Below are 20,531 nucleotides of genomic sequence, written 5' to 3' on the forward strand. Positions count from 1 at the left end.
TGGTGGAAGTTCCAGGTGTCAGGGGATATAAAGTGTGTGAAGTTACCACGACTAGAGAGAAATTTCTTGGGAAACTGAAAGGACTGAAGGGAGAAAAGTCACCTGGACCAGCTGGCGTACACCCCAAAGTTCTGAAAGTGGTGGCTGAAGAGATCATGGAGGCATTAGCAATGATCTTTCAAGAATCACTAGATTCTGAATGGTTCCAGAAGACTGGAAAATTTCCAATGTCACTTCACTCTTCAAGGAGGGAGAGAGACAAAGGAAAAGAAACTTTTGGCCAATTAAACTGACCACAGTGGTTGGGAAGATGTTGGAGTCAAATATTAAGTATGAGGTCTCAGGGCTCTTGGATGCACATGATAAAATAGGCAATAGTCAGCATGGTTTCCTCAAGGGAAAATCTTGCCTGGCAAATCTATTGGAATTCTTTGAAGAAATAACAAGCAGCGTAGACAAAGGAGAACCAGTTGATGTCGTATACTTGGATTTTCAGAAGGGCTTTGTCAAGGCGCTGCACATGAGGCTGCTTAACAAGTATTACAGGAAAGATTCTAGCATGGGTAAAGCTGTGGCTGATTGGTAGGAGGCAAACAGTGGGAATAAAGGGACCATTTTCTGGCTTGCTGGCAGTGACTAATGGAGGTCCACAGGGGTCTGTGTTGGGATCGCTTCTTTTTACGTTATATGTCAATGATTTGAATGATGGAATTAACAGCTTTGTTGCAAAGTTTGCAGACGATACAACAATAGGTGGAGAGGCAGATAGTTTTGAGGAAGTACAGAGGCGACAAAAGGACCTAGACAGATTAGGAAAATGGGTAAAGAAATATAAGATGGAATACTGTGTTGGGAAATGTATGGTCATGCATTTTGGTAGAAGAAATGAAAGGGTTGGCTATTTTCTAAATGGAGAGAAAATGCAAAAATCTGAGGTGCAAAGAGACTTAGCAGATCAAGTCTGTGGTGAGGAAGGCAAATGCAATGTTACCATTCATTTCAACAGGACTAGAAGATAAAAGTAAGGATGTAATCTTGAGACCTTACAAAGCACTGGTGAGGCCTCACTTGGAGTATTGTGAGCAGGTTTGGGCCACTTATCTTAAAAAAGGATGTGCTGAAGCAGGAGAAGGTTTAAAGGAGGTTCATGAAAATGACCCAGGTTTAAATGGCTTGTCATATGAAGAACTTTTGATGGCTCTGGGCCTGAATTCATTAGAATTCAGAAGAATGAGGGGTGACCTCATTGAAACTTATCAAATGGTGAAAGGCCTTGACAGAGTGGAGACGGAGAAGCGGAAAGGATGTTTCCTATGGTGGGAGAGTATAAGACCACAGCCTCAGAATATAGGAGTGCCTTTTTAGAACAGAGATGAAGAGGAATTTCTTTAGCCAGAGAGTGGTGAATCTGTGGAATTCTTTGCCACAGGCAGCTGTGGAGGCCAAGTATTTATGTATATTTAAGGCAGAGGTTTTCTTGATTGGTCAGGGCATTGAGGGATATGGGGAGAAGGCAGGAGATTGGGGATGAGAGGAAAATTGGATGATGCAGAAGCAATGGGCCAAATGGCCTAATTCTGCTCCTATATCTTATTGTCTTAGTCTCCATCCTATCAAAGTCATTCCTTTATTTCCTCCCTTCCCTATACGCCTTCTCTACAAATGGAAGTGATCTATTTTTCTCAATTTGCCAATTAAGACAAAGGGCCCTTGACCTGAAAATTTACTCTATTCCTCTCGAGACAGATGTTATCTGGCCTGCTGAGTACCTGCAGCATTTTCTGTTTTTAGTTCAGATTTTCAACAAGGTTCTTTTTTCCTCTTCAAGCATTGAGGAAAGAGAATCTCACAGATACACAATTCCCCAAATTCAGTCCTTAAGTGACAGATCTTTTATTCTGAGATTCTACTCATCTTCTTGACATCAGCCATGTCACACTTCATTAAATTTACTTTCAAATCATCTCTCATTCTTCTAAGCTCCAGGGATTGTATAATCAAAATTCCCTAGTTGGATAACTTTCTCATCTCGAAAAGCTCTGCTAGTTACTTCCTCAAAACTTCCTAACAAATTCATGAAATGTGATTCCCTTTCATAATAGTGTCTAGTAATTTAATAATCTACTATACCATAAATGGTATATTCCACCAATTTTCCTGTTACTGGTATCAGGCAATGGAGCCTGTAATAATTACTTATCCCAATTGTACTTGAATGATGAGGTTACATTTGTAGTCTTCATTGCAGGAGATACTAAAATCTGACTATTTTGAATTGAATTGACTTTATTTCTTACATCTTTCACATACATGAGGAGTAAAAATCTTTACGTTACATCTTCATCTAAATGAGCAATGTGCAATTTATAGTACTACTATTTAAAAATCTAGGAGTGCACGTCACTAGGTCCAAGGATTTATCAGTCTTAACCCTTTCAACAAAACTGTTTTTTTAAAGGTCAGGGTAGAAGACCTCCTTTGCTTTTTGGTTTGGGCTGAATGCACTGATAACTTTGGCTTAGTTATCCTTTGCTGAATTTGAAAATCCCCTTGTCTTATTACGTTTTGTTGGGCAAAGTTGTGAAGCTGTGAGCATTTTCATTTCATATTAACTTTCACAACACAGGCTCAAGTGAAGTTCTCAAAAACCGCCCCAACTTGAAAGATTCAAGAGATGCCATTCCTAAGGCAAACAACTATCGCACACACAACACACACAAAATGCTGGAGGAACTCCAGATCAGGCAGCATCTATGGAAATGAATGATGAATGAACTATTTATAACATTCCTGCCTTGAGTTCTTGCATGTGTGCCCTCATTCAGTTATTCCAATGTCTCAGCAGAATGCAACTTAACAGTCAGGATCATAAGGTGGTAGGTAGGCTGCTTATAAGACATAACCCTTATCTCAGAGCAGCTGCCTTCAAGTGGAAAGTTGTCTTGTGCCCTGTGCTTTTGATTTGCTTGGGAATATGTTTGGATTGATACTCCAAAGGGAAAGATCAAAGGCTGGCCATCTTCTGACTCTCTTGAGGTTTAGCTGTGCAAATGTGTGCCAATAATGGCACTGAGAAAGTTACAATGGGTTAACTTCTTGTAGCACAGGTTTACCTCCTGTAGTCAGCAACCTTGGCATTACTACACTGCATTTTGTGCCACCGCCATCTCCCGCAAGTGACAACCTTGCAGTTTGGCTGCTGAACTTCTTCATTACAATTTCACCAAGGAAGACATGGAGGTCTAAGTTTAAAGAAAAGTACTCATCTGTGCCTAGGGTCCAGGCCCGACTGTCTGCTAACTTTCTGCTGAGAATTCTGCTTGCACATTCTTGAAAACTTAAGAGAAATTTGGCAGTGAAGGTATATAACTCATGTAATTATGCAAAATGGTATTCCATTTCAGCTAACCCTCAATAGCTTAAATCAATTTGTAAAAATCTATTTTGTTGTTCTATGCACCAATTTAACTTACATCCACTTGACATGAGCACATACAGTGCCTATAAAAAGTATTCACCCCCCCACCCCAACCCCCTTTGGAAGTTTTCCTGTTTTGTTGCTTTGCAACATTGAACCACAGTGGATCTTTGGCTTTTTTTGACTCTTTTGTGTCACAGTGAAAACAGATCTCTACAAAGTTATCTAATTACAAATATATAAACAAAATAATTGATTGCTTTAATATTCACCCCTTTTAATATGACACACCAAATCATCACTGATGCAGCCAATTGGTTTTAAAAGTCACATAATTAGTTAAATGGAGGTCTGTTTTTAGAGAACTGTGTGCAGTCAAGGTGTTTCAATTGATTGTAGCAAAAATGCACCTGTATCTGGAAGGTCCAACTGCTGGTGAGTCAGTATCCTGGCAAAAACTACACCATGATGACAAAAGAGCACTCCAAGTAACTCCGTGAAAAGGTTAGTGAAACACACCAGCCAGGGAATGGATACAAGAACATTTCCAAGTCACTGAATCTCCTTAGAGTACAGTCAGGTCAATCATTAAGAAATGAAAAGAATATGCAACAGCTGTAAATCTGCCTAGAGCAGGCTGTCCTCAAAAACTGAGTGACTGTACAAGAAGGGGTGTAGTGAGAGAGGCCACCAAGAGACCTATGACAAACCTGAAGGAGTTACAAGCTTCAGTGGCTGAGATGAGAGAGACTGCACATATAACAACTGTTGCCGGGTTGCTTCACCAGTTGCAGTTTTATGGGAGAGTGGCACAGAGAAAGCCACTGTTAAAACAAACTCACATGAATTCTTGGCTAGAGTTTGCCAGAAGGCATGTGGAGACTCTGAAGTCAGCTGAAAGAAGGTTCTATGGTCTGAGGAAAACTTCATGCAATCTGTAAGAGAACTGCAACTTGGGAGAAGATTTGTTTTACAGCAAGACCATGACCCCAAGCATAAAGTCAAAGCTACACAGGAATGGCTTAAAAACAACAAAGTTAATGTCCTGGAGTAGCCAAGTCAGAGTCCAGACCCCAATCCAATTGAGAGTTTGTGGCTGGACTCGAAAAGGGCTGTTCGCTCATGATCCCCATGCAATCTGACAGAGTTTGAGCAGTTTTGTAAAAATGAATGGGGAAAAATTGCAGTGTCCAGATGTGCAAAGCTAATAGAGATCTATCCACACAGACTCAAGGCTCTAATTGAGGTGCATATACTAAATACTGACTTGAAGGGGGTGAGTAATTACGTAATCAATTCTTTTGTGTTTTATAATTGTACTAAATTTAGACCAATTTGTAGAAATTTGTTTTCACTTTGACATGAGTCTTTTTCTGTTGATCAGTGTTAAAGAAAAACAAATTAAATCCACAGTGATTCAGTGTTGTAAAATAATAAAACTTGAAAACTTCCAAGGGGGCTGAATACTTTATATAGGCATTGTAAATAAATCACAGGAACCCTTCTGTAATGGTCTCTTCTGAACACCAATGGGCAAAATTTATTTTTTAATGGAAAAATTTCCCAAATATTTTTAAGTGACTAAAACACTTTCATTGTTTAAACTACATTGTAAATGAAGGTGAAATCAGAATCTATGTATTAATGCATAAATAAATGCAGCTGTGAATCAGGAACAATCAGGTTCCCCCTGTTACAATTCAATAGACAATTGAAACTACTTATAATGGGGACCAACACCCATCAAAGTTGCTGGTGAACGCAGCAGGCAAGGCAGCATCTCTAGGAAGAGGTACAGTCGAAGTTTCGGGCTGAGACCCTTCGTGAGTCCTGACAAAGGGTCTCGGCCTGAAACGTCGACTGTACCTCTTCCTAGAGATGCTGCCTGGCCTGCTGCGTTCACCAGCAACTTTAATGGGTGTTGCTTGAATTTCCAGCATCTGCAGAATTCCTCGTGTTTACGTTTATAATGGGGAGTCTAGATTTCAATTCATATTTGTGTTGGATTAAATCTATTTGCCTTTTTTGATTTTAGCTCTATTTGATTTGGGCATTATTCATGTTAAGTGTGTAAATGCAAACTCACAGATGATTAATTTCTGAAGAGATGAAAAAACAATGTGAAATTGTTTAAGTATTCTCTAAAACAGCCCTGCCTGAAAGATTCAGGAAATGCCATTCCTACCCTGACATTAATTATTCAAGACTTTCAACTTGAGAGGAATTATATTTCTATATGACAAAAGATAAACTAAATTATAAACTAGATATCTGAAATAATAACTGGAAATGTGTAGTAAGAAACACTAAGTCAAGTCAAATTTATCTATAAAGCACATTTAAAAACAACCCAAGTTGACCAAAGTGTTGTACAAACCATAACAGGTAGCCATTGGCATTTCTGGTCGGTTCTAATGAAAATGTTTCTCTCTGCACAAGTGCAATCTTGCTTTTTATTTCCAACAATATCTGTTTAGTCTATTTGGGTTGATGCTTTATAGCAAGTAATTTGAACTCTGAATAACAGACTTAACCTATCCCAAAAGATATTTTCCTAAAATAGATTAATTTTTCTACTGAGATTCATAATATAATGTTAATCCGGTTTAGGTAGATTCAGTTTAAAGGAGGAATGCTTTTTATGAGCAGACTTCCTAAGGAGTGGAAGGGAATCTTCTATATATGTAGTATCTTTTGTAACCTTGGAATGTTCTAAAACACTAATGGCTGATACATTATGCAGCACTAATCCTGCATTGAATCTGGAAGTAAAGCTTACATGCATTCAACCTAAATTGATTGAATAGCTGATTCACATCTTGTGTATAATGATAGGTTGGTGACAGCTGGTTCTTCCTCCCACAATGGATTGTCAACATAAGGAACTGCCTTCTTCTTTAACTTTTTTCTATGCCACTCAAAGCAGCCACCAGTTGCTACTTGTAAATCATATAGAGCTCTGTGGATCAAGTACATAACATTACTGCAGTTTTGGTGTCAGTAACGTAAATCCAATCCATCAAACAAACTAAATTTTCCTCCTCAGAAATTCATTGGGCTAACAGTTAGTTCCTCCAACTTGTTTAATGAGCCTAAAGGCTCCAGTGGTTCATGAATAGTTCTATAGTATGCAAATCTGGAACACACTTAAGGCTAGATCTGGCCACATCTGACCTCCTGCTACACCCTTGTACTGGTATATGTGTCAAGTTCAGCAAAAGAATTCTGGTAAGGGCAGAAGTGAGCGGGGCTTCCGAGAAAAACACAATTTATCAATGCTCTTACGAGGAAATCTGCAGATGCTGGAATTTCAAGCAACACACATAAAAATTGCTGGTGAACGCAGCAGGCCAGGCAGTATCTATAGGAAGAGGTACAGTCGACGTTTTGGGCCAAGACCCTTCGTCAGGGTATATATCAGACTGGGTGACAGATTTCCTCCCTTTTGATGAGGGATGGGCTTTCCGGCAATCTCACAGTTTTCTGCTCACTTTTATGAAAACTGCGGTTCCTTTAAAAATTCCAGGTTATATTAATTAAACCTATTCTGCATTCAGATTTTAGAGTTGTTAGTCTACTGCCTCACTGCACTACCTCCAGGCGTACATAATCAAATAGAGTACAGGATTATTATAGTTGTTGTTTCTATCTTTAATTTTAAAATAGTTTTATATTATCCTATTTGATTATTACCACAGCTTAATCTGGTTGAAATTCAGAACTTAATCTAATCTTACACAGTCCAGGCTGTACATGATGCATCAATCAAAAGTTAGTTGAAGTAAGGTTTACCAGATGTTTAGGGATCTAATGGAGCAGGCAGAGAAAAACTATTTTCTCTGTTTGTGCAATCTAAGACACCAGGTGTATGGGAGGCAAAATCTAAAAATTAGAATCTGGCCTTTTCTGCATAAACTTATGAAGAGGGTGGCAGAAGTTTGGAACTCTTGCAATGAGTCATTTGCTAATTGTAAATTTCAGATTTATATATATTTTATTGACCAAAGCTTTTAATGGCAAAAGCCAACACAAGCAGTTAGGTCACATAACACCCATGATCTTCCTAAATGGTAAAACAAGCCAGTAATTACCCAGTCTAGTCCCATTCCTATGTTACAAAGATATTCATTTGTGTTGAATTTATTCAGCAAGCAGAAAAACCATTATAATTCAAACCTCTCCATGGTAACACACATATGAACTATGTAACCAATTACCTGAAACATCCATTCCTTAAGCCACTGGTACAGAGTCTCCAGTGTTTACCACCTATCAACAAATGGTCTTGGAATCTTCCACAGCACTGAACAAAGTCTGGTCCTTTATCAAAGAGAACTCTGCGTGTACTTCACAATAATGGAAGAAGTTGAAAAAGTGGGACTCAATACTTGCATCTTAAGTACATCTAGGGATGAGCATTGAATGCTGTTCTTGCCACCGTTGCCACCTTTGAGAAAATTTTTTTTAAATTTCAAAATATACTTTATTCAAAAATAAATATATACAATAAACCATTCAATAACTTTTCATCCTTTGCATACGTTTCCATTATACTCAGTACATATCTGTATTAATAGCCACCCACGTGGCACTCCAGTAGTTTAGCTTACCATATCATTGTTGAGGGGTGTACTCCCCGCCCCCCGACCCCTCCCACTCCCACGGGTGGAGAAACCTATACTGTGGTCCTTCCCCACCGGGCCCTTGCGGTGGCTGCACCGAGTTTCAGTGCGTCCCTCAGCACGTACTCCTGCAGCCGAGAATGTGCCAGTCGGCAGCATTCTCCCACGGACATCTCCATGTGCTGGTAGATCATCAAGTTTCGGGCTGACCAAAGAGCGTCTTTCACCGAGTTGATGATCTGCCAGCAGCACCGGATGTTGGTCTCCGTGTGCGTCCCCGGGAACAGCCCGTAGATCAGAGAGTCCTCTGTTACGCAGCTGCTGGGGATAAAACGTGACACTAGCCCATCTATCCTCCTCCACACCCTCTTTGCGAACTGGCAGTGTGCAAAGAGGTGGATCACAGACTCCTCCTCACTGCAGTCCTCCCGTGGGCAGTAGGGTGCGGAGATGACGTTCCGGGCGTACAGGAGGGCTCTGACTGGGAGGGCCCCTCTCACCGCCAGCCAGGCGAGGTCTTGGTGCCTGTTGGTGAGATCTGGCGATGAGACATTTTGCCAGATGAACTGGACAGTCTGCTCAGGGAACCACCCCACTGTGTCCATCACGTCCTTCTCCTGCAGTGCCTGCAGGACATTACGTGCCGACCACTGCCTGATGGCCCTGTGGTCAAAGGCGTTCTCCTGGAAGAACTTTGCTACGTAGGACAGGTATGCCGGCAACGACCAGCTGACTGGGGCGTTGCGCGGGGGTGGGGCCAGACCCATCCTTCGTAGCCAGGGCGACGGATAGAACCTGGGCACATAGTGGTACTTGGTGCCCACATACCTGGGTTCTACACACAACCTGATGCAGCCACATACGAAGCTGGCCATCAGGGTGAGGGCGACATTGGGGACGTTCTTGCCCCCGTTGTCCAGGGACTTGTGCATGACGGTCCGTCTCACCCGCTCCATCTTGGATCCCCAGACGAATCTGAAGACAGCTCGAGTGATTTCCGAGCTGTAGGAGCGGGGGACGGGCCACACCTGCGCCAAGTACAGCAGCCCTGAGAGCACCTCACACCTGATGACCAGGTTCTTGCCCGTTATCGACAGGGAGCACCCTCCCCACAGTCCCAGTTTCTGTTTCAGCTTGGCAGTCCGCTCCTGCCAGTTCTTGTTGCACGCCTCAGCCCCTCCGAACCAGATCCCCAACACCTTCACGTGGTCAGACCCGATGGTGAAGGGGACGCTGGATCGGTCGGGCCAGTTGCCGAAGAGCATGGCTTCGCTCTTCGTGCGGTTGACCCTGGCCCCCGACGCTAGCTCGAACTGTTCACAGGTGCCAATCAACCGGTGAACTGACCTCAGATCAGAGCAGAAGACGGTGACGTCGTCCATGTACAGGGAGGTTTTCACTTGGGTCCCTCTACTGCCTGGCAGAGTCACCCCTCTTATGCCCTCATCCCTCCTGATGGCTTCCGCAAAGGGTTCTATGCAGCAGACAAACAAGACAGGGGAGAGAGGACAGCCCTGCCTGACTGCAGACCTGATGGGGAAGCTGTCTGTTTCCCACCCGTTGACCTGGACTGCACTACGGATGTCTGTGTAGAGCAGTCAAATCCAATTCCGGATTCCCTCCCCAAATCCCATTTTGGAGAGCACGTCCGCCATGTACGTGTGCGATATCCTGTCGAAGGCTTTCTCCTGGTCCAAGCTGACCAGGCAGGCGTCCACCCCCCTGTCCTGAACGTAGGCGATGGTGTCCCTCAGCAGCGCGAGGCTGTCTGAGATCTACTTAAGGAGAGACATAACTGTTACGGAGATTGCTGGGTGGAACCAAGCCTATGGTAATTTCTTCCCCAACTTTCTCTCTGATACTCCTGAAGGCAGGGGTATTTTAATATATTAGTTTCCAGTTGCCGCAAACAATGTTGATAACAAGACGACCACTTTTGATGCCAAGCAGAAGTATCAGCAAACCATTATGGAATACTAGCTCAGCCTAGTTCAGGTCAGATGTCTAACATGCATGAAAATTTCTAGCACCATTCTTGAGGAAATACAATTGGGAAGCTCTGTTTTTTCTTCTTCACCCAGAGGCACACAACCGTTCCCATATAAATTAAAAATGGATATGGTTATCCACAGCTTCCCAAATATGAATCATTATGTAAGTTCTTTTTTAACCTTGATCCTTATCCTTGATTGTTCTGGAAATGGATAACCCAATTAAACCAAATTCAGCTTAAAGAAAAATTGCTTTCCTGAGCGGACTCCATGAGCATGCTGAAGAAAAGAGGAAAGACTTACAGTTATGTCACATCTTTCATGGCCTCAGGATATTTCACAGCACTGATGCATAAATTGCATTGAGTCTGTAAGTAAGGTTTACATTTGTTTCACCTAAGATCATTGAGTAGCTAGAACACAACTTGTTTGTCATGATGGATCAATAACAGCCACTTCTTCCCACAGAGAATGATCAGTATCAGGAAGAGCTGCTGCTCAAACAACCTTCACTTATTAATTACTGAAAGGAAGGAAAACTCATTGACAATTTATTCCCAGTGAACTTCAGTTCACAAAACAGTGTGATAATGATCAAATAATCTTTTCATCATGTTAAGAGTTATATCCACTCTTTGTGATTTAATGCCAAAGTACCCTCTGCATCCATCTGGTAGAGCAGACAACCCTTGGTTTAATATCTCATGCAAAAGACAGTGTTAGATCCGTTCTTTGATGCATTGTAGTGTAAATCTGGATGTCTGAGCTTAGATCACTGGATATCAACTTGTAGTCATAGAGTTGTAGAGCACTGTGGTGCAGAAGCAGGCCCTTTGGCCCATCTAAACCATGTTGTCCCATCCTCTTCCAGCTGGACTATATCTCTCCATAACCCTCCTCTCCAGGTACTTCCCCAAACTTCTCTTAATCGTTGCAATCACATCAGAAATCATCATCTTTCAACTCAGAGACTGAACCACAGGTAACAATAAAAATATTATGTGAGAAAGCATCTCATAAAGAAATAAGAAAATCACATTTTAATCACAATATTTCAATGTCAATTTCATTGTTTTTACTTTGACAAAGTAAGACATTAAAATGTTCCTGCCTTCCTGCCATCTGTCTCCTAGCTGGTATGACAAATGTGATAGCAAGTTATTTATTTCATGTTATATTTTATACCACCTGCAAAGAGAAGCAGAATTTATGCCAATGGGAATATTTTCTGAACTATACGAGGTGGCAGTCTGAAGTAGCATTAACATGAATCTTAACTATTTAGTGGCTGTTGCATAATAGTCTAGGAAACATATAACTGTTCCTTCACCTGTACTGGAACTAGCTATCAACACCATGGGTTATCTTCATCAGAAGAACCGCAGTGGTTTAATATGTAGTTTATTCCTACCTTCTCAAGGGTGATACATGTTGGCTTTGCCCAAAACGTCCTCCTCCCACCAAAAAAAAATAGATGTCAAAACTTGTGGGTTATATATCTAGTGGGCATGATGTCCTGTGCCTCAAACATATTATCAGTATAATACCAGTTCTACTTTGATCTACTGATCATAAAAGTCAGCCCTAATAGGCTCATGGGTTGGATGGCAAGTGCTGTGCTGCTGGACATGGAGGGAGGCCACTCAAGATTCAAGATTCAAATTTATTTATCACATGTACATCAAAGCACAGTGCTTGATTCCTTTAGATTGTTATAGCTGCGGTTGGTATGGAGATAAGCTCCCACCATGCATTAAATGCTTCCAATAGTGTATGTCTTAAATAGCCTCTAACAACCAAGTCCAGCTCCTGCCCTTCATGAGTGGCTTAGCTACTAAGCCCGGCGGAACCATTTCTACTGGCAGAAGAAGGGCCAAACACAGGTTTCTGGCGCCTTAAAACCAGTCACTTCGGGCAGATGGGGCTTGTCAGGTGTAGTTGGCAGCCCATCTAGAGAGATCTCAAACTTCGCTTGTGGTTATACCCATTCGTGGGGAAGGCTTTGGGAGTAGACCCCAAAGAAAAACCCAGAGCTGAAGTCCCTAAGACGGTACTATGTTAAGTTCTTCAATGCTGACTGGCAACTTCTGCGATGCCATTGGTGCCAAACTGTATTGGTCCATACTGTTCCTTTAGATTCATCAGCTGCATGGAGAGGGGCAACCTTCTACTTAGAGACAGCTTGCTCTCCATATCATACTCGCCAGGCATGTGTATCACGTAGACAGCTGAGACGCAACATCTATGCTCGACCTCGGCCAATGGAGGGCCTCACATTGAAACATACAGTGAAACGTGTCATTTGCGTTTAACAACCAACACACCCGAGGGTGTGCTGGGGGCAGCCCGCAAGTGTCGTCATTCATATAATAACTCACATAATCAACCATTCCTCGGGTGATTACACTCTGAGGAAGAATTTGCTAACACTGTTGTAAGTTTGTGTGTTGTTAGCAAGTGTTCCAGCTTCTTGATTCTATATACAGTAGTTCCCTCAGATTGGATGGTAGCTAGTGTAAATCCAGCAAATTTTAAGCAAGGAAGGAGAGAGCCAAAGGCAACTAAACTTGCAGTCAGTATGAGGGGAAAATGCTAAACCTATTATTAAGGACAACAACAGGGCAATCAGATGAACTATTGGATTGAGGGGAGTTAACGGGGTTTCATGAGAAGAAATCACGTTTGACAAATCTGTTACGAGTTTTAAAGGTCATACTTTGAAAAACAGATAAGGGGAACTTAGATGGTCAGTAGCGCTTTGATAAGGTGCCAAACAAGAGATTAAAAAAGTAAATTAGGCCCATGAATATTGGGGGGGGGCAATGAATTAATGATTGTTTTAAGGACAGCAAACAAAGAGTGGATGGAGATTTGAAGACTTTTCTTAACCGAGAGGACAGTTAGCATTTGTTACCGTCTACCGAAGGGCATTGTCGATGACGAGTTCCTAAGTAAATGGACAACCGCGCAGGCAGGTAGCGCCGAGAGAGATCATCTAGGATTGTACTGAATGACAGCGCAGACCTGAAGAGCCAAATCTCCATCTCTTCTTCTCATGCTCCCATCCTCCCGGCAGGCCGCAAAGCTCTTCCTCCCACGAATCGTTCGACGGTAAATGCAACGCTTCATGGTTTCGATCTGGGGACACTGGGATTCTCCAGACTCCCTGCCAGCAATTTTCTTAAAGGTCAGAAAAACAATTGTGTCAAATTCCCCAGTAAGCAGAAGCGGTTAAAACTGGAAATCCCAACCAAGCTGTTCTTAACACCGTGGATGGCAAAAGGTGTGTGCAGAACTCAAACGTTCTTCCACCCGGAGCAGAACTTTCTTTCCGGAATTGGATGCCGGTGTTTGGATCTATGATCTAGCACTCACTTAACCGTTGGCTCACTAAGTGGACTCAATGAATGGGGCAGCGCTGTTGGTCAGGACTGCTTTGATTTGCTTCCGTTTCACTTTGGTTCAGAGAACTCAGCATGTCAATATTTGCACCGCTGGACTGACTCTTGTAACCGTGCAACGCCCTTAGATAGGCGATTAACAAGTCTGCGAGGAACAACCACCCGCCGCTGACACGCAGCCACTGATCTTAAATTACACCAGAACATCGCATTTAATAGCACCGAGTCAAAGATCCACCTTCATACTGAGCAGACTGATCGGCTTTTCACCGTCAGAAGCCGGGGCTCTGCTGGGATTGAACCAGGCATCTAGGCAAAAGTGTCTTGCAGGGTTTTACAACTATATAAACCACCTTTATTTCATTTTATTTTATTCAGTTTTGATTTGGTCTTTATCATTGATTTTGGATAAACTTGTTTTCAATATATGTGCTCTTAAATCCTGTTTTGATTCCGATATATAAGGAAGAGCTCTTAATAAATGTGTGTAACTGTGTTCTGGGGCTGAAGGGCGGTGGAATGTTTTGGGAGGGAGGGGTTGTTTAAATTAGATTCTTCATCGTTGTAAGTCCAATGCAAAGTCCGGGCTACAGGTGATTTTTCGCAAAGACTCCACAGCAGAGCTGTTTGCAGGTTTACAGATGGGTGAAGGTGTCGTTTTGGCACGATTCAAGATTAAACCGCTGAAAATATACCGAGCGGGCAACGGTATAAAGCATCTATTTCTCAAAGTGCGCGCGCCACACACACACACACACACATTCAACGCGGACAGAAGTGTCTTCAGCCTTAGTCCTTGCTCAATAAAAGAGCAATTTTCTACAGTCCTGCTCAGTTACACGTTTATCATCATTTCTGTACCTGTTCGGGAGAGCGCCGGCGTGGCTTTAGAACTTGGGTCTCACCTGGATAATATTCCTGGTGATCTTCCCGAAGGAGTTGGGGATGACGAGGACGATGGGTGCTGGCGAGTTGCTGGAGGCTCTTCTCCTGCCTCCTTTGGCTGTCACTGCCCAGTCTAGTGCCACCAGACCCTCGTCCGACAACTGCAGGTAGTCCCGGGTAAACTGCATCGCCGAGCCTGTGGGCCAGATTCCATTCCAGACCGTTTGCAGGTGAGGAAACTTCCTCCAGATCCACCGGGTCTGGGGTCCCGCGCTGACAGTCAGGCAGGTTTTGAGCAGGTATTTGGCCAGGGCCGAAGGTTTGCAGATCATCTTCGGGGCATCGTTGACCTCATCGTCCCGGTGGCATCGACTGTTCGGGTCCAATCGGCCTTTGAAATATTGACCGAAATACAATCTCGCAAACAGACCGAGCACAGCCAGCGACACAATGCAAATTGCGGGAGCCCACAGCAGCATTGCAAAATGCCCAGACTAGTCTCAGACAGATAAAGCAATCTTCGTCCCTTCCCTGGATTTTCCTTCCGTTCGGCTGCTGGGAGTGGAATCGAGCAGAACCATTAATTGGAATTGAGGGTCTTCAAGTTTCAGATATCCGCTGACATATATACAGTATCTTCATAAACTAGGACGCATCAATCCAATGTTAGCAAAATGCATCTGCGCTGCTGAAAGACCACAGACCGAAAAGCAAAAAACAACAACCTTTTGCACACAGACACGAAATAAAGGAGGAAGTTGCTGCGTTCGCGCCGTTTTCCTATTCGATGCTTGACGTCTTGTCCCTCCACATAAAACAGATTAACTTCTCCGGCCGATGAAATAAACATTTACACTCGCAGTCCCCAGGACGTGCGGTTCGTCGCTTTGCAAAGTGCATGCAACTGCATATCTTTCCATGTGAGAGTCCAGCCTCACTGACATGTGTGACGTTTGGCGGTGCCTCGCCGCTGTCGTTAGATTCACTGAAATTTAAACCATGTCTCTTCCCAGCTTCAAACCACCATCCTTTACTGTTTCTGTTTACCTTCTGTCCTTAACTGAGCTCCGGCGATTTGTTTATACAAGCGCTGCTCTTCAAACATTCGCTCGTCTCCCGACTGCCAGTTCGTGATAAAAGTTGTGTGGGAAAGTGCAGCCCCGGACTGGAGCTCGACACAGTGGCTCGCATCTAGAGTAGCTTATAAAGTCGACACTACTGGAGGTGGAGGCGAGGCGGTGTTCTGTTACAAAGGTAACATCAAGAGTTTTACTTGAGAATAGGAAAAAAAAAGTTCACAGAAATACACCTTCACAAATTGCTACCATGTTTAAAAGATGATGTTAGGTCAAGTCCCTTTGTAAGCTAATTTCCAGTGTGCCCCTCCATTTTCTAGTCAATGGTTTTTTTTCCCTCTCTCTCAGGCTGTAAGGTGTAGTTGTGTGCTTTAAGTCTGTAGAAGTTTCAGTAGCTTTTATTCTAGCCTCACGGAACAGCAAAATATAGGAAAGGAATCTTGTTTGAACGACAGTTTATTTTAAAACGTTGCTTTTTTATACAGTGCAAAGATACTGGTTAGCTCTATAAATATATCCAGAGATACAATAAAAATGTGGGAAAGTTGGTTTAGAATAGAATTTGATTTATGAGCAGTTACAGTGGGGGTGATATATAAACACTTGTGATGTTTAGGTAATGTAGGTGATGCTCAGAGCAAAACTGAGCTCATCCTCTATTCGCCTTTCCAGCTCTATTTTCCAACATATGCAGACTCTTCTCCCCATCCCTCAAATGAAAACCTCCTCAGGATCTTGAGATCATGCAAGTTATCACTGCCTTCAAGTTCTCAAAATCTTTTCAATGTTGCCTGTAATAATCTGTCTTCAATTCTCCCCCTGCCTTGTCTCACCAGCTCCTCCCTAAACCCTTCTATCTTGTGATGCTGAGTGTGTCCAGTAATTTACTAATCAACCTACCAAAGCAAAAAATATCACTCCGGAGGTGTCCTCCTTCTTTAATGAATGATGTTTCCCTCCCTCCACTATTGATGCTGCCCTCACTCACATCTCCTCCATTTCCTGTACATCCACGGTCACCACATCTTCCCGCTGCCTTAAAAGTGATAGTCCCTCTTGGCCTTACCTACCACCCTATCAGCCTTCACTTCCAACACATTATCATAAGCACTTCCACCATCTCCAAAGGGATCCTACCACTAAACCTATCTTTATCGTGCCCCCTTCAGGTTTATGCAGAAATTGCCCCTTCCGTGATCCCCTTGTCCGTTTGTCCGTCCCCACTGATCTCCACCCCCCCACCCGGCACTTAAGCCCTACAAGAGGCCTAAGTGCTACACCTGCCCACACACCTCCTCCCTCACCTCCATTCAGGGCCCCAGGCAGTCCTTCCAGGTGAGGCAACACTTCACCTGTGAATCTGCTAGGGTTGTCTGTTGTGTCTAGTGCTCCCCATGCAGCCTCCTCTACATTGGTGAGATCCACCATAAATTGAGGGACTGCTTCGTCGAGCAGCTCTGCACCATCTGCCACAAGCAGAAGTTCCCAGTGGCCAAACATTGTAATTCTCATTTCCATTCCTGTTACAACATGTCAGTCCATGGACTCGTCTTGTGCCAAGATGAGGCCACCCTCATGATGGAGGAGCAACATCTTACATTCCATCTAGGTAGCCTCCAACCTGATGGCATGAATATTGATTTCTTCTTCCAGTAAAGGAACTGCCCCTCCACTCTGACCTTTTACCTCTTCACACATGCCTATTGCTTCCACCTGGTTCCCCTCCTCCTTCCCTTTCTCCTATGGTCCACTCTCTTTTTCTAACAGATTCCTTCCTCTCCAACCCTTGCCCTTTCCCACCCACCTATCAACTTCCAGCTAGCCTCCTTCCCCGCCCCCACCACACCTTTTTATTCTGGCATCTTCCCCCTTTCTTCTCAGCCCAGGAAGGGTCTCAGCCCAAAACATCAACTGTTTATTCGTTTTCACGCCTGACCTGCTGAATTCCTCCAGCATTTTCTGTGTGTTGCTTTGGATTTCCAGCATCTGCAGCCCTTCTCGTGTTTATGTTATGTTTGCAGGAAATCCAAACTCAAAGCAGTTAGTTACAATATAACTTTTCATTAAAACTGATCTTCTGGGAGTTCCATTCTATTTTTATACCCCATTCCTTGTATTTGATGTCCTTGCTACCACTAGGTCCAAGGTGACTTCCCACCATTTGCTGTGGTAACTTCATGGTCACAAGTCTATTGAGGAATCAAGTTCAGTTGATTTGCAAGTACTTTAACTATTCATCATTAATTCTCACAAAATGATTTTCATTATAATAGTCAAAATCAAAGTAAATTTATTATCAAGGTACATATACAGTATGTCACTATGTACTACCTTGAGATCCATTTTCTTGCAGGCATTTAGAGGAAAATAAATACAATCCAATTTATGAAATATTATACATAAAGACTGATAAACAACCAATGTGCAAAAGATGACAAATTGTGAAAACAAATATGATTAATACTAAGCAAACAAGTTGTAGAGCCCTTGAAATTGAGTCTCAAGTTCAAGTTCAATTATCATTCAGTCATACATGAAACAGCCAAACAAAACAGCATTCCGCCAGGGCCAAGGTGCAAAACACAGTACCAACAATCATACACAGCACAAGTTTGTGGTTTGTGGAATCAGTTCAGTGTTGAGGTGACTGAAGTTTGTGTCCAAATTATTATAAAACTTGAGTACTTATTGCTTGTTACGCCACTGGCATTTAGGGTAGCAGTAAAAGTCCTCCATTTCTTTCTGTCCCTGGCCGTTCAGATGCAGAAGAGTTCTTTATTGCTGTTTCTGTAACAGTTTTGTAACCCTTTCCAGTAAGGGTTGTCTGCCCTGAGCTGAACCCCCAAACCTGGAGGACCAGTGGACCACTCTTAGTCTTGCCTCTACCCTTTGACCTAGTTGACATGGATGACCCTACCAACAGCCAAAGGATAAAGCCCTGGTTCCAGCCAACATAGCTCACAGGGTCATTGGGACATGCAAACCTCCAAACAATGGCGAGGTGGTGGTCCCCTTGGAGGTTAAACTTGAGTATCATTTGGAAAACCTGAAAAGCTCCTTTTGTGACTGCCTCTTCAGATTTCTCCCTCTGGTTCTCATCAGTCTTGTATCACAGAAGCTGCTCCAGAATTGTCAACTCTTTCAGTTACCCAATGCTCCAAACCTTTTCCAGTCCCACAAATGATATTCCTAATTTTTTTGTCTATCCAGTTGCTTCCAATAGGCCACCACCTGTTCCCTTTGCTCTTTGTCTAACAGACTAGTGTTCCATTTAATGCCTGCACTCATCACCTTCTGTTCTGGTTGAGCCACAATTAGAATATTGCATCCTGTACCCAGTTGTGCTCAATATATCTTGGGAAGAGTGTGAAGTCCTGGAGAGGAAACAGAAAACACTTGATACAACGACACCAAAAAATGGGATTTTTAAGCTCTGTGGTAACAATAAAGAAGATGGTATTATTCACCTTGGAACAAAGGGAGGGGATTTGTTGGAGCTGTACAAAATTCTAACTAGTTTAGATAGCATAACAGAAGGGAAGGCAACAGATTTCCTATTTATTCATACAGGGCATGTATTGTCATTTATTGTTAATCCTTAATTGTCTATGCACTGAAGAGGCTGAACCACATCAGTGAGTCTAGTGTTGTTTATAGATCCGATCAGGTAAAGATGGCAGACTTCCTCCCTGAAGGGAAGTGGTGAACCCAAGAGGTTTTTACAACAACATGATCAATTCACGATTAGTGCAATCAAGATTAACCCCAATTCCAAAATTTCCTAATTACTTCGATTTAAATTCTCCAGCTGCCAAGATAGTCCACACAGCTACAAGGACCAGAAGGGACAGATTAATATTCTTGGACTAAGAATGCAAGGAGGTGGGAGGGAAAATTTATCTGGAATTCATTGCCTGTGAAAAGAGAAATCAATTGATACCTGGAAAAGTGAATTTAATAGGCACTTAAAATGATTTGCAGTGTTACGGAGAAAGAGTGGGAATTGGATTGATGGAATTGCTGTAACAGGAACTAACACAGACTAGTGGGCAAAATGCCCTCCTTCTATACTGTAACAATTCTATAATTCACCACAGTCCCTAAATCATTAAAATGATTTTGAAAAAGATGATCAATAGACTATTGAAATGATAGAAAAGAATCATAGAAATTTATAGTGAAGAAAAGGCATTGAAAGAAACAAAATAAAAGCTGTCATACTAACAGAGAGACAGTGGAGGGAGATGGAGGTAGAGCATATATATTAAAAAGAAGGTAGACACAAGCAGAGACAGTTGTTTCTTTTTCTATTTTTGACAGTGACTATCTCATAGCAGGAAGTTGACTGGCAATGAGTAAATTTTACAGTATCAATATACTTCACTTCCAAAAATTAGAATATTTTAAACTTTTATTTTTAAACCTTATTTATCTGAATTTGTCTTGTCATATATAACAACAGCAAAGCTTGAATGATTAATGGATACTGTTTGAACTCTGTGGTTAGTTCCTCTCAAGTATTTCTGTATTTTAATACCAAAATGTTTCTATAAAAGGCAGGCAGTGCCAATGATTGCACAAAGTGGCAATAAAATTATATTCATAAATTCATAGAGTTATACAGCACAGGAATATTCCTTCAACCCAATTTGTCAGTGGCAACTAAGATGCCTGTCTGCACTAATCCCATTTGACTGCCTTTGACCCATATTCCTCCAAACATTTACCATCAATGTAACTGTCCAAATGTTTTTTTTTAAATGTTGTAATTGTACTCGTTTCTACCACCTCCACTAACCTCCCCCCACCCTTTGTGTGAAAAACTTGTCTCTCAGATTCTTTAAATCTTTCCCCTCTCAACTGAAACCTATACCTACTCGTTCTTTGACTCCCCACCCAGAAAAAAAAGACTGTGACTATCTAACCTACTATAACTCTCAAAATTTTATAAACCTCCCTGAAGTCAGTCCTATGCCTCCTTCGCTCCAGCGAACATAGTCCAAACCTATCCAATCTCCTGATAACTCAAGCACTCCAGATCAGGCAATATTCTTGTAAGTGTTTTTCTGCACCTGCTCTAGTCTCAAGTGTGGCCCATCCAATGATTTGGAAACTGTAACATGGCATCCCAAAGTCTT

The 20,531-nt window shown here is 42.4% G+C and overlaps 1 protein-coding gene across 2 annotated transcripts in view; it reads right to left on the minus strand.

Annotated features, from left to right (window-relative positions):
• The window catches only part of LOC140187713 (protein ABHD15-like), a 49,299-nt gene extending 33,809 nt beyond the window's left edge, over positions 1-15,490 (minus strand). The window contains exons 1-2 of one of the 2 annotated variants that reach the window (XM_072243288.1): positions 14,338-15,490; positions 13,056-13,211 (exon numbers count right to left, since the gene is read on the minus strand). In XM_072243288.1, the coding sequence (XP_072099389.1) occupies positions 13,056-13,211; positions 14,338-14,796 (615 nt within the window). In that variant the 5' untranslated portion in view covers positions 14,797-15,490. The remainder of the gene's footprint in view (positions 1-13,055; positions 13,212-14,337) is intronic. The other variant, XM_072243290.1, reaches the window with a different exon arrangement.
• Between the last annotated feature and the right edge of the window lie 5,041 nt (positions 15,491-20,531).

This window comes from Mobula birostris, chromosome 25 (assembly GCF_030028105.1).
Source record: "Mobula birostris isolate sMobBir1 chromosome 25, sMobBir1.hap1, whole genome shotgun sequence".
Lineage (NCBI taxonomy): Eukaryota > Metazoa > Chordata > Chondrichthyes > Myliobatiformes > Myliobatidae > Mobula > Mobula birostris.